We start from the raw sequence: 12558 nt of genomic DNA on the forward strand, positions 1-12558 counted from the left end.
TACGCGTCCTGTGCAAGACCACGTGAAGGAAAAGGTTCTGGGAATCTGGTTTTAATAGTCCCAGGTAAAGGCTGCTCAGGGAGAGGCTTCTGGAGGTTCGTGGTCGGGACACATGCACCTGTAGTCACCCCTGGTAATGGATTTGAGGGGCCATCTGTGAAAGTAGGCAACCTTAACGGTAGGAAAAATAGGAAAAATACTATCTTGGATTAAATGAAATTAATACAAATGAAATTTAAATAAGGGAGGTCTGGTGCTGGCCAGCTGAGCCCCAACATTTCTCAGTGTTTAATTTATTGATGCATTTGTACTTTCAGGGTGAATGTAACTGGAACTGGTTCATCTCCCATTCTGCTTTTCTTTCATTCATCACTGTTGGATGATTAGTGCTGTTTACTCTTGACATAGACCTTCCATTTCTTTTTTTTTGGGTGTAAAAATTTCCAACTGCTGTGCTCAGCCTGAACTACAATTAGTGTAGGGAAATAATGGAGCAATTAACTATAACTAACATGGAATAATCATGCAGCAGGAGTAAAGAGTGCCCTGCCAAGGTGTTTTATAAAGACCCCAACGCTACACCCTTCAGAACAGAGTTGTGCCCATATACTGTACATACCAACCCATCTACCTCTTGTCCCCAAACTTTAAAATGTAATAAAGAAGCTGAAGAACACACACACACAAGATGGTTTCACTGAAGTAAGGTTGCAGGGACCCTCCCAAAGAGAAGCTGCTGCTCTTTTCCTCCATCTTCCGAGCACCTCCCGCAGAGCTAAACAAAGAGAACAGGAATAATAAGGAAGAGAAATGCTCTACAGGAATCCCACCGTGAGAGCTCAGGGGAAATTCCCTCTTCCTGAAAGCAAAACCCATTTGCTGGGTCTGTTTGCTTTAAATTACCTGTTTAAATAGCAATATTACATTGGGGTGTGTTTTCCTTGAGACACGAGACCCAGCCTTTGCAAACCTCTAGGAAAGTGTTTTTCCTCATAGTCCGAAAAGCAGGTCAGTTGCGTTTGATGCCATTGGGAACAAATAACCTTTTTGAGAAATTAAAAAATTAAGATGTCATTGGAAACAGGATTGATGGAGATACCATAGCATTTACATCATCACATTCTCTAATTAAAAAGTAGAATCTTTTGAGGATAGGATATGGGGAAGTATTTTGGGTTCAAGCACCAACTTGCTAGGTGAATACTTCCATTTTTTCACTTCCAGCATTTGGGTTGTTACTTGTATTTGGTACCTCATATCTGCAGGTTAACACCCGGGATTAAACAGATAGGACAGCTCAGCCTTCGGTCCCATTTGAGCCTAAACCACTCAGTTGTGCCACCAGCACACAGGTATTTGTTGCCTTAATTTATGAACAAACAGGAAATACAGGACGAGCTGAGTCATGAAATGTTATTTCTGAAGAATAAAATTTATTTTTTTTCCCAAAAAAACCCTGCGTACACATGTTCAGATCTGTTCAACCTTCAAAACATGTCTTAGTTTCTGAACAAACTTTGTTCTTTTAAGCATGCAGGACCCCGCTGCAGCTTGATCAAGAAATTAAGAGGGCTTTTTTAATTCTACAACTGTGCAAACATCATTTGGAAGCTATTTACATTTTGCACCTCTCACTTCTAGTAACAGTAGCATCAGCTGTTAGATACATGCACTGTATAGCCACGAGTTATGATTTGGCATTGACATTTGATTTAGGTGTAGAGTGAAGACCAAACTTTCCATTGCTCAAGAAACTCCCCACAGGCAACTATAATAAATCTCATTTTTTCTTTATAAGGCAGATATCTTTAAGCTACTAAAATATCACTTCCGCTCTGATTTTTGGATCATCTTCCTCTGGTGCAGACATGGACTTGGTGAATGGGAACAGGAAGAAAAGATGTCTTGGTTTTTATCAAAGGAGGCAGAAGTGCACTGAGAGTTCTCTGTGTTCTGTAAACTGCCTATAGTGTGTTTTTTTCACTGTCTTACACCATCTAAACTCAGATGCAGCAACTTGGATGCAAAAAGTTGGATTCAAGTTCAATACTCTTATTAATTCCTCTTCCAGTTTCCTCTCCTGTTCATTAAAACCAGAAGCCAATAACCAGCCAGCTGTGGATAGTCAAATCATTCTTTATTATACTCATCTAACCTGGGTCAAAGAAGACATGGCATATTTTGCCACTGCACCCTCTTGTCAAAACTTCTTTGTGTATAATGAACTTGGAACCCCTTCTCACAGCCATCAGAAAGTGGTTTTGCTGTTTCAAACATGCCAGTGTGATTAAATCAGGGTGCTAAAAGTGAGAACCGCTTGACTATTAGGTAAACGTGGCATCCCAGGTGATGTGTTTCATTATCACACAGCAAAAGCTGGCCTGTGTTTCATTGAACGGGGACTGTGCAGCCAGTAGTCACTGTATTATTCTGGTTTTCAGCTCTGGTAATTAAGCAAGCCATGGTCTGTAGGAGAAAATGGTATTTTCATAACCGCAAAACTGCTGCAGAATAAATACGCAAAACTGAAGAAGACACCGCATGTCACAAGTTGCGAGAGCTGCTGGTCGCCACTCGGGCGAGTTCAGTTCATGATGGAAACGGTGCTTTCGGGCTGGCCCCCGAAGATCTGCGAGAAGAACTCCAGAGCCAGGCGGACGTGGATGGGGACGAAGACGTAAGCCGTGTACACCACCATAGCGACAACAGTGACGGTGATGGTGTGGAACATGGACTGCTCCCAGGGCTCCAGCACGTAGCTGCAGGTGATCAGCAGGTACTGGTAGTACAGCCAGTAAATATAGTCCTTCACGCGCTTAATATCCATCTTCAGCTTGCAGGGGTTTTGAGAAGACGACCTGTAATGATAGAGAAGTCTGGATTACAGCTGCAGTGGAGAGGAAGAACCTGGAACTGAAAAATGATGCGGTGACCATCGTCTCAAGTTTGACGCCACGTGTAATTGTTATAGAGGAAAGTTCAAACAGAAATAACACATCGCTGCCATCGCCAGCCTCTGGAAAACAACCCTGAGCCGCAGCAACTGCTGCTCGCAGTTATTGAAACTCTATCACTTGGGCGCTCTCAGTTCCTACGTTCTCATTATGAGTGTGTTTTGCTATTCATTCTGCAGCAGGAATTAAAACTGCATTAGCTGCCAAAGGCACAGGGTTCGTGTGGAAGTCAGGGAGATACGCATTTAAATGGGAAGGCTTTGGGCTGGCTTCCATAAACGTGGATGGCAGACTCGTATGCTGTGGAATAAAGATGAGATTAAAATAACTGCTCTGTAAAAAACTCGTCTGCTTACTTCTGATAATAATTTTTATTATTCTGCCATTTTTGGGAAGAAAAGACAAGCTATGAAAGGGAGGAAAATAGTAATCTCAAATAGCATAAGAAGTTTTTTCAGCTCATTCCAAAGAAATAAGATACATTACAGATTAAAAGAGTATTTAATGGAAGTTACAAGTCTAGGAAATATTTTCCTCTCACCTAATATCTTCATGCATTCAATGTTCCCGTCTCCACACAGAAAGGAGGGAGGCTGAGCAGGTATTAACTAGGAAATGGGTTTTGCCTTCTACTGCTTTTTGTTAAAATTGCCTTTCAGTATTTTAAATAATCTTTAAATCCAGGCCAAAACCATCTACTTAGAGAAAATACAGAGACAGAAGGATAAACAACCGTACAAGGTTTCATAGGGGGACTCCTGTATTTTGGGGGTTGAGTTTAAGGACACAGATGCTGACCAGGTCAGCTCACAGTAAAAGGGAATACTGGAGATTTTAGTCCTGCTGGAAAACCCTCCAATATATCATATTGCTCTATGCTTCTGTTGCCTAAAATACCAGGAACAGAGATGTTGGACAAGTCACGTCCCTCCAGTCTTGTGCTTGCACTGAGTTTTGGGCAACAGAAATTTTCTGTCCCTCGAGGCAACAAATACTCAAGTACCACTGGAAAATTTGCAACCTGTGATTAAAGTAATGATGGGCCACTGGTATAGGCCAAATATATCACAATATTTATTTAGTGGTTTACTGCCTCTGGAGGCTGTATTGTATATTCTGATGGTATGTGGGTATTTACTGAAGGCAGGACAGATTACCCATGAAAAGGAGCCCAGGTTTGTTTTGTAACAGCTTTACTTTGGTTACGGGCGTGTTAAATTTTTATCTGGCGGATGCACTGTTAAATGCACACAGCCTGATGGATCACATTTCTCCATCTTTCTTCCTTTAGGTCACTGGTACTACCAGTCACTAAGGTTCAACATTCCCGGATTATGCTGCAAACGGAGCATCCACCAGACTAGGTCTCACCTGGGGATGCTGTCAGGTAGACTTTTACCCCTTTTTCTTTGGGAAGGCAATGACTGCAGGCTCGCCCTGAGCCTGGCAGACTGTCTGGTTGAATTTGCATTCCAAGTGCCTGCCCAATGCTGTTGATAAGGGACCTGGCTATCTTTGTTCCCCCTCTTCATCCATGTGCTGGCTCCTCTCCCAGTGTTTCCCCTCCCACCCCTCGGCTTTGTCTCCAGACCTTCTCACATCTGTTCCCCAGTTGCTCCTCAACTCTCAACACCCCCATGAATGCAACCTCTTTGCTGGCAACAAGTGCAGTGAAATTGTAAACACAGGGAGGGAGACTTGTTTGCGTTAGCAGAATTTTATGCGGAAAAACCTCTGTATTTGCCCCATCACCCACCCAGCCTTTACTTTCGCCCAGCCCCTCTTCTAGTGTCTTTTTTCCCCTCTATCTCCAGAAACAATCTGTTTCCTTCACTTCTGTCTTCCCCATATCTCCTAGACTACACCTCCTAGACCAAGAGGCCACCTACAATGCTTTGTGGGGGCAGATCACTCCCAGTTTAAATCCAGCAGTGACTGTGCTGTGAATAACTTTACCTGCAAGTACACAGACTGGGGAGAAAGGCCACTAGTGGTTTCTTGTGCTGCTACGAATGGAAGATGATTCCTTTAGGACAAATTATTTTAAGGCAGAACTCAAGAGGGGCCTTGAAGTCTTGTAGATATTGAAAAGCCTGCAATAAGAATGGCACAGCTGGCAAACTGTGACTCACTGTGAGCCAAAAGCATCTCTATTTCTACCTTCTGCAAAAAGAGCAGCGTTTTTCAATGAAGAGGTTAAGCCCGTTCCTATACAATTGAAAGGAAAATGATAAGGGCCCTCTCATACTACCTAGGATTTTGGTATTTACACGGGGGTTATACCCATGCTAGTTTAACTCAGACCTTTCTTGGGTAAATGTCTGTTAAGCCTGAGTGCCACACAGGGAGACAGCCAGGCTGGAGCGCTTGCTGCGAGTGTTTAAGGCTACGCGGTTATCGGGGGGGTGATACAGTCATTTTGAGGGGAGAGATCCCAGGCTTATGGAGCTTTCTGCCCACAGCAATGCATACACTTGTGTATCTCAATACAGAGCTGGTGCACAGAACAGCCAAAGACAGGAAAAAAACTCCCCAGGCTGATTTTACTGATATTAGACCAGTCTACCAGGCTGCAGACTCACCACTATCACTGACTGGACGTTGCTGTATTGGAGGGATACATGAATAAAGTATGAAGTAATTAAAATAAGGAGCAGACCTTTTGATTTATATCAAAGACCTCGTTACATTTTCTCCAGCCTGGGGATTGTGTTTCCATTCAGCTGGGTCACCAAGTCCCAGCCTGTGCTGTTTCAGTTCTTCCTTCACTAACCCAAACCCCACCTGTAATGGAACCAGCAAGAACACAGCCCATCTTCATGCAGATGACTGATGGAGATTGAGATAAGTAAAAGAAAAGCAGTCAAATTACAGTCTTTGCCCTCACCACTAACACGCTTCCACTGCATTTAATCTACCCAGAGACTTTTCTCTGTTAGCAGGACTGTCTTGGAAATGCAGCAAACGTGCGGGGTGTCTGGGGATAATGCAATTTCAGATGCATAATTTATAAAAGGAAAATATAGGAGGGAAGGGAAAAAAGCCATCTTAAAGTAGCTGCTTGGTCAATGAGATACAAGAATCCATTGATTTACTGTGACACAGACACCTTTTCTGAAGATCCCCCCTTTGCATTAATTCAGGGCCAGTTTCAAGCATAAGGAATAGCCCAAAGCTCCACATCCCCAGAGGTCTCAGGCAGCGTCACCACTCAGGCCAATTACCTTTAGCAATAATGAAAGGGAATGGCACATCACTACACAAACCAGAAACTCTTCAGGCTAAAAATTCTGTATTTTAAATAGGCCTTGTCCTAGAGGGGCTTCCACTTATATTTTTAAGCATTAGTAGATTTTATTACATTAATGCACAATCAGCTGGCACTCAGAGTTGAAAGGCTCCTGCATTATTAACTCATCAGTTCCCAATATTCCAGAACAGGAGATAATTTGCTGTGATGTAATTTTAACTTAGTGCTCACTTGTCTACAAATTTGAATTAGTTAAGTATTCAGTTGCACTGTGCAAACGCCTTCCTGTTTAGAGGCCATGGGAATGTTAAAACCTGCTATGAATAAAATGAATAGAATTCAGCCTCTCAAGCCATTAAGCAATATTTAAATTATTTTCAGCAATTTCACCTCCAAGCAAAAAAAAAAGCAAGAAGAGAAACCTGTAAAGCAGCTTTTATTATTTTAAGTGGCAACCTGATCTTCTTGCTTGTTGATACATGTCTCTGATTAGGGCAGCTGAAAAGATAGATCATCATCATAATAATTAAAAAAAAAATCCTAGGTTTCATTTAGGAGTATGCCTAATCTCAACAATTTATTGATTAATGACCTTAGTTCCCAGTGTTTGGAGTTGTAACCTGAAGATGCTGGTATTAAATGCTTTACTGTATAATTTCTGCTTTGAGCAACAGGGTTTTGGGGACTCTGCGGTCTGCAACCCAGCAAAATGCATCTGCTGGGAAATTCCCAGGGAAAGAAACATTCTTGCAGAAGAACTGGGATAGACTGGTTTCCAAAGAATGCTTGAAAACACCTTACACCTCAGCAGGAGAGTTTGCTTAACTCATACAGAGAAAAAGGGTTTCCGACATATATTCAGGTCTAGATAAGTTTATCTAGACCAGGGAAAAACAAACCCTGGAGCTGGAGATAGTCCCATAATGATCTCTGATGCTTTGAATGTCAAGTAGGGCCATGTGTTATAAACGAGGTAGGAAGGAAGAACAAGCAAACAATCCATCCATCCCAAAACACAAATATTAAATTGGCCATTGGTCAGTTTTGCAGAATCCCAAGGGACTGCACACATGCTGGAGCTTAAGTAAAATTCTGCCATGGGCACACAAGGCTTGTATTTGGTCTCTCTCTCTAACATGCAAGTTCCAAAGGGCAGATGTGACAAGGCAAAGTGCAATAATTATTTTAAAGTTGTCCTACATGTAAATAACATCAGCTATTAGAAGAGGAATGGGTAGTCATCTCCCTTGGGTATTGAAATATATGTGCTTTCCACAGGTTATTTATCTGTAATTGCTCTTCTTTGTAATTTTATTGTAGTAGATGGGTTTGTTCTGCTGTTACTCAGAATATTGTGGCTTAGCACATGATAGGACAAGAGGAAATGGCCTCAAGTTGCACCAGGAGAGGTTTAGATTGGATATTAGGAAAAAATTAGGGCAGTCAGGCATTGGAACAGGCTGCCCAGGGCAGTGGTGGAGTCACCATCCCTGGAGGGGTTTAAAAGGTGTTTAGACGAGGTCCTTAGGGACAAGGTTTAGCACTAGAGTTAGGCTAGGTTATGGTTGGACTCCATGATCCTGATGGTCTCTTCTAACTGAAATGATTCTATGATTCTATTATCCAAGGCACCAATCTTGTCCTCTTCATGCAACAACTTTGGGATGAACCCCCTGATTTTATGTAGACTGACATTCCTGAAAATACAAACAGAACAAAGGGATTCACATTCCCAGTCCATTACACATTTGCTTTAATATGTTTTATTCAGTAAGCACCAAGCATAATGGATAAGGAATAAAAGACAGGTCCTGTGGCCTGGTAATCAGGAAGAAATCGGGAGGAAATTCCGATGAGGCAGCAGTTAAAACTGTGCAGAGAATCCAGACACCAGCAATTCCCAGGGATGTCTCAGTCTGTTCCTCTGTCGCATCTGCGCTGCTCAGATTCCGCACACCCAGCGTGGCCCATGGCCATGTAGTCCCAGCTCAGCCTAGAAAGCTGCTGACTACCCACTGACGAGCAGAAACCGCGCTGATTACTTACATATGGATGTTTAAATGTGCCCTAAAGTTTGTTTTCACAGGGAAGTAATGCCAGAGAAAGAATGTGAAGGAGAACAGCAGCAATAGTGCCTGCACAGCTCCTACTGTGAACAATTATGCACCATTAAAAATGTCTTTATATTTTAAGAAGTATCTCCCCCCAATTCTGGAGTAAAAAAGCCCAGCAGCATGAGGCCATCTCTGGTTTATCTTCCTGAATCAGCACCTCATGGCGTGCTTGGCCATACGTTACTGCAGCTACAGGAATGGGAAAATCTTCTTCTGTGTGTGTTCTTATCCATGCAGCACCAGAATGAAGTTCAGAGCTGGTGAAAGTGTATTGCCTTCCATGACTCATTTTGCATGGGGGTGAACATGCTTCGACTGTGCCTATGTTTTGTTTTTTTTTTTTTTAGGGGAAAAAAACGTCTTCCAGGACTGGAAAAATACTGCAGGAGTGGAAGCATCAAGGCAGAAAAGGCAATGACATTTTCAGCCATGTTTCCGCTTTCCCTTGCTCAGAAGAAATAACTCCAGCATCTTCTGGATCTGTCAACACCAACCCTCCTTCCTGCTGACCTCAGTGGTAGCAGGGAGCTGCTATTTTGTTTCTTTTAAATGGAAAGAGTTGCATAATGCATACAAGACCTAGAGGATTAACAAACACCTTTCCCTGTTGACAAAAACACTTCCTTTTGGCTTTGGTAGCTTCAGACGAGCCAGCAAAACACTGGTCGAGTGGCACTACGGGAGTGGCAGCGCCACACCTGCACAAAACCTGACCCAGACTTCCTCGTCTCCAGCTCTGAACACAAACCAAGTCCTCACGTGCGTGCTCCTTCAACAGCTCTTCAATCACACTGTAGTCCCAAGCATCACTTTGGCTGCATGGACACGTTTCTCATTGGAGCAAATGGATTCTTCGTCAGACTATTTCTCCACCTGGACTGCAGTACACCTGGGTGATCTCTGAAATATTATTTGCTCCTTCAGTCAAGTTAAGTACACGGATGGAGTGTATGATGGCCTACAACAATGCAGGAAGCAATCTTAAATACAATATATAAGCTCTTGACCCTCAAGAAAGGAGAGGATGATCCCTGCACCTGCAGGGATCTCATTTGGAGAGAGGCTCCCGACCATTCGCCTAAGAGCACAGCAGTTGAAAGCAGTTAGTGTTGAGACAGCTTTCATGCCTTAACTACTCTCTGAGAACTGTAGGATGCTCCTAGCAAAAAAACCAACCCCAAACAAAACAATTTGTCTTCAAATCACCTCCTCCTAACTTTGCAGCCTGGCTGATTTATTGGCGCACTCTCCTTTCTCTGCACTCAGGCACAGAGGAAGGAGAAGGTGCAGCTTCTCTACAAGGAAAACATTCTTGAAGCAGCTCTGTCCCATTTTCTTCCAAGGCCAAATTAATTTTTCAAAGAATTTTCTGTCCTTCCTCCCTCTGAAGTTTCCTCAGTCATTTCCTTACATAACCAGCTGTTTCTTACAGTTTATGTGCAAGCTCTTTGCTTTCCAGCTCTCTCTGGGCTGAGCATGTTCTGGGTTCCAAGTCCTCCCCCTGTGACAGGAGCAGAACTGACCGTTGGTGTACAGTGGTCGGTGTACGGTGGTACAAGCTGTGCCAGGGAAGACGGGTAAATTGGCAAGCTGAAATCTCAGGGCAGGCTTTCCCTGTATTTTCAGTGTACACATAATCTATTAACATGGTTTTGAACAGAGCTGATTCCCAAAGAAGACCCCCAACTTGTGACTAGAGACCAGCATCAGGTTTAAATTGCAAATACTTGAAAAATCGAGAGATCTTGAGGAACTGTTCCAGGAGGTACCTTAGAGGGGGTTTGGCTTTGTTTTTGGTGACAAGCTTCAGTTCCTGCAAGACTTTTTGGATTTGGGACATCGGCTAGATCCTTCAAAGGCACTTAAAAGACTTTAAAGTTCAGAAAGCTGTGTAAACACATCACTCTATAAACCAAATAGCTGAGATGTTTGGGCTCTACAAAAAGACTTACTTTCAAATGTAGTTCTTACTTTGTTCAGACTACTTTGGTTTGCTCTGAGTCACTTCTGAAGCAGCTGAAAATAATAGCTGGTCTTGGGTTATATGTAATATGAGGAGGTGAATGCTGTTGTAGTTACAACAGGTATTAGTGGAAAATAGGTACCAAGCTCTTGTGCAAGTGCATCTCCTTTGAAATCTAATGAAAGGAAGCAACATTGCACCATGCCAGTTATTGGTCTAAAAAGAGAACAGAAAAACAAAGTAAGATACTTGCAACAGGTACCTAAAAATGGAGATTTGTGTTTTTCACAGAAAGTGATTTAACCCCATATATGTAATAAGGAACAACTTCCTTTGCAGGCCACTTCATCCCTGTGAGCAAACAGTTTTGACCACAGAAAACTTGATATAGCGGAAGCGGAATACCCTTCAAATGGGGGGGGACAGCAAAGCCATCCTTAATTTTTGTCAGGGAAGACACAAGAAATACTCCTGTCAGGTAGCGGGCCAAGACAAGGCTCTTCAAAGTTACAACACAACATGCAATTTCCCCTGAAAAGCGACAGGGTCTGTGTTATGCTGTGTTTAACCGGAGCAGACAGCACGGGTGAAGAGAAAGGAGAAGGTTTCCAGGTGATCTGTTCACATCTTATTTCAAGTGCTTTGCACGTGCCCACATACATGCAGATGAGGCTGCGGGAGAAGAAAAAGAAGCAGGACAAGGTGGGTTCCCCTCCGCAGGGACACAGCCCAGTGTCGTGTCACTGCCCGACTGCGTGGGCTGCGGTTCAGGAATACTCATCTCTGTGCCAGGGACGTGGCCAGGCTTGAGGTATGCACATACCACACAAATTAAAAGCTCAGTAAAAGCAGGATCAGCAGGAAGTATTGCAGAGCAATGGATGCTTTTTCTTATCAGTGAGCCGGGGCACCTGAGCCTTGGTGCTGTTCACTGCACCATGTGTCCTGGGCGCTTTCTGGGCACAGAGGAGATGGACCAAGTGTTCTCATGGCCCTGAGCTGCTCCCCGGGCACCTTTCACCACATCTCCGATCGCTGCTGCTGAACACCACACATGCTCCGTGCAGAGCATCCCTGCGTTGCTCTGCCAAAACCGCAATATCTAGAAAACACTCTGAGGACTCGCAGAACTGCTCTCAAGACATAGTTATTTGTGCTATACTCATATTCACGAGCAAAAGATAAACAAGCATCCCAATTCCTAAAGCATTTTAAAATACGCAATCCAAGAAGTACTATGATTTAGTGAAGTAGTAGCATTTATTACAGGGATTCTTCTCTATACTGTCCTGACTTTGCTTTTCCAATGAGGACGTACTCTTGCACCTGCTTCACACTGACAGGTTACTGGAAGCAACAAGCCGCTCTAAAGCCAAAATGCAGAAATCTACAAACAGAGCAGATTGCCACCACAATGGTACAAGCAGCATCTTCACCCTCCCTCCTCCACCACTCCCCACCTATTTCAGCCTTTTTCCTTCTGAGTTTTTGACTTGTTTTCAGTGAATCCCTGCTAAGGCAAAACCACCTTCCCGGCAGCTGTATCAGCAGCTCCATCTGGAAACCTCTCACTGCAGGTCTGCAGCAACAAACCCGGAGAAACCTCATTGGAGGCTCTAAGTCCTTCTGCAGTGGCACCAGCCACCTTGAGGAAGGTAAATCCTCGAGCTTTGCTGCTGCCACCCCTGCTCCAAGGCCTTTGCTCCAGCATCTCTTGCCCAGCTACCACCGGCCGCGCAGGGTACGCGGCTCCACTAGCCCAAGGGCACCGGCCCCTTCATTTGGGGACACCCTGGGATGTCGCCCCCGCCGCGATGCCCTTGGCCGAGCGGAGCCGGGGCTGATCGCCGGTACCAGCACCGAGCCCTGCAGGGTAGCACCCCCGCTCCGCACGGCGGCTCCGCTCCGCGCCCCCCTCACCTCCGCCCCGCTCCGCGGGATGCCGCGCACCGCACCGCTCCGCTGCTCCCGGACGGAGCTCTCCCCGCGCCCCCGCGCTTAAATACCTACCGCCCCGCTCCGCTCCGCTCCGCGCCCCGCCGGCCGCGGCCGCGCCGGGGGCCGCTCCCCGCCGCTCCCCTGCGCGCCGCTCCGCGCCGCTCCGCCCCGCCCCGCCCGCTGCCGCAGCCGCTGCGCGCCCCTGGCTGCCGCGCTCCCCTGCGCGGCGGGGGCGGGCGGAGCGGAGTCAGGCCCTGGACAGGGCGCCAAACCGGCTTTTACTTAGTGCTTTATATGATATCAATGCTTTGCAATATATAAGCTTATAGTATAGTCGAT

General features: G+C 44.8%; 1 protein-coding gene across 1 annotated transcript; it reads right to left on the reverse strand.

The window, feature by feature from the left end:
- Window positions 1-1513: 1513 nt before the first annotated feature.
- SPTSSB (serine palmitoyltransferase small subunit B) lies at window positions 1514-2845 on the reverse strand. The gene has a single exon (XM_082055450.1). It carries the CDS (start codon window positions 2825-2827, stop codon window positions 2585-2587), a length of 243 nt encoding a protein of 80 aa, XP_081911576.1. The 5' UTR covers window positions 2828-2845; the 3' UTR covers window positions 1514-2584.
- Window positions 2846-12558: the final 9713 nt, after the last annotated feature.

This window comes from Streptopelia decaocto (genome assembly GCF_964273445.1).
Source record: "Streptopelia decaocto genome assembly, chromosome: 6".
NCBI lineage: Eukaryota > Metazoa > Chordata > Aves > Columbiformes > Columbidae > Streptopelia > Streptopelia decaocto.

Coding starts and splice junctions, on each gene's coding strand:
- SPTSSB (XM_082055450.1), bottom strand. CDS start 2,827: ATGGATATTAAGCGCGTGAAGGACTATATTTACTGGCTGTACTACCAG.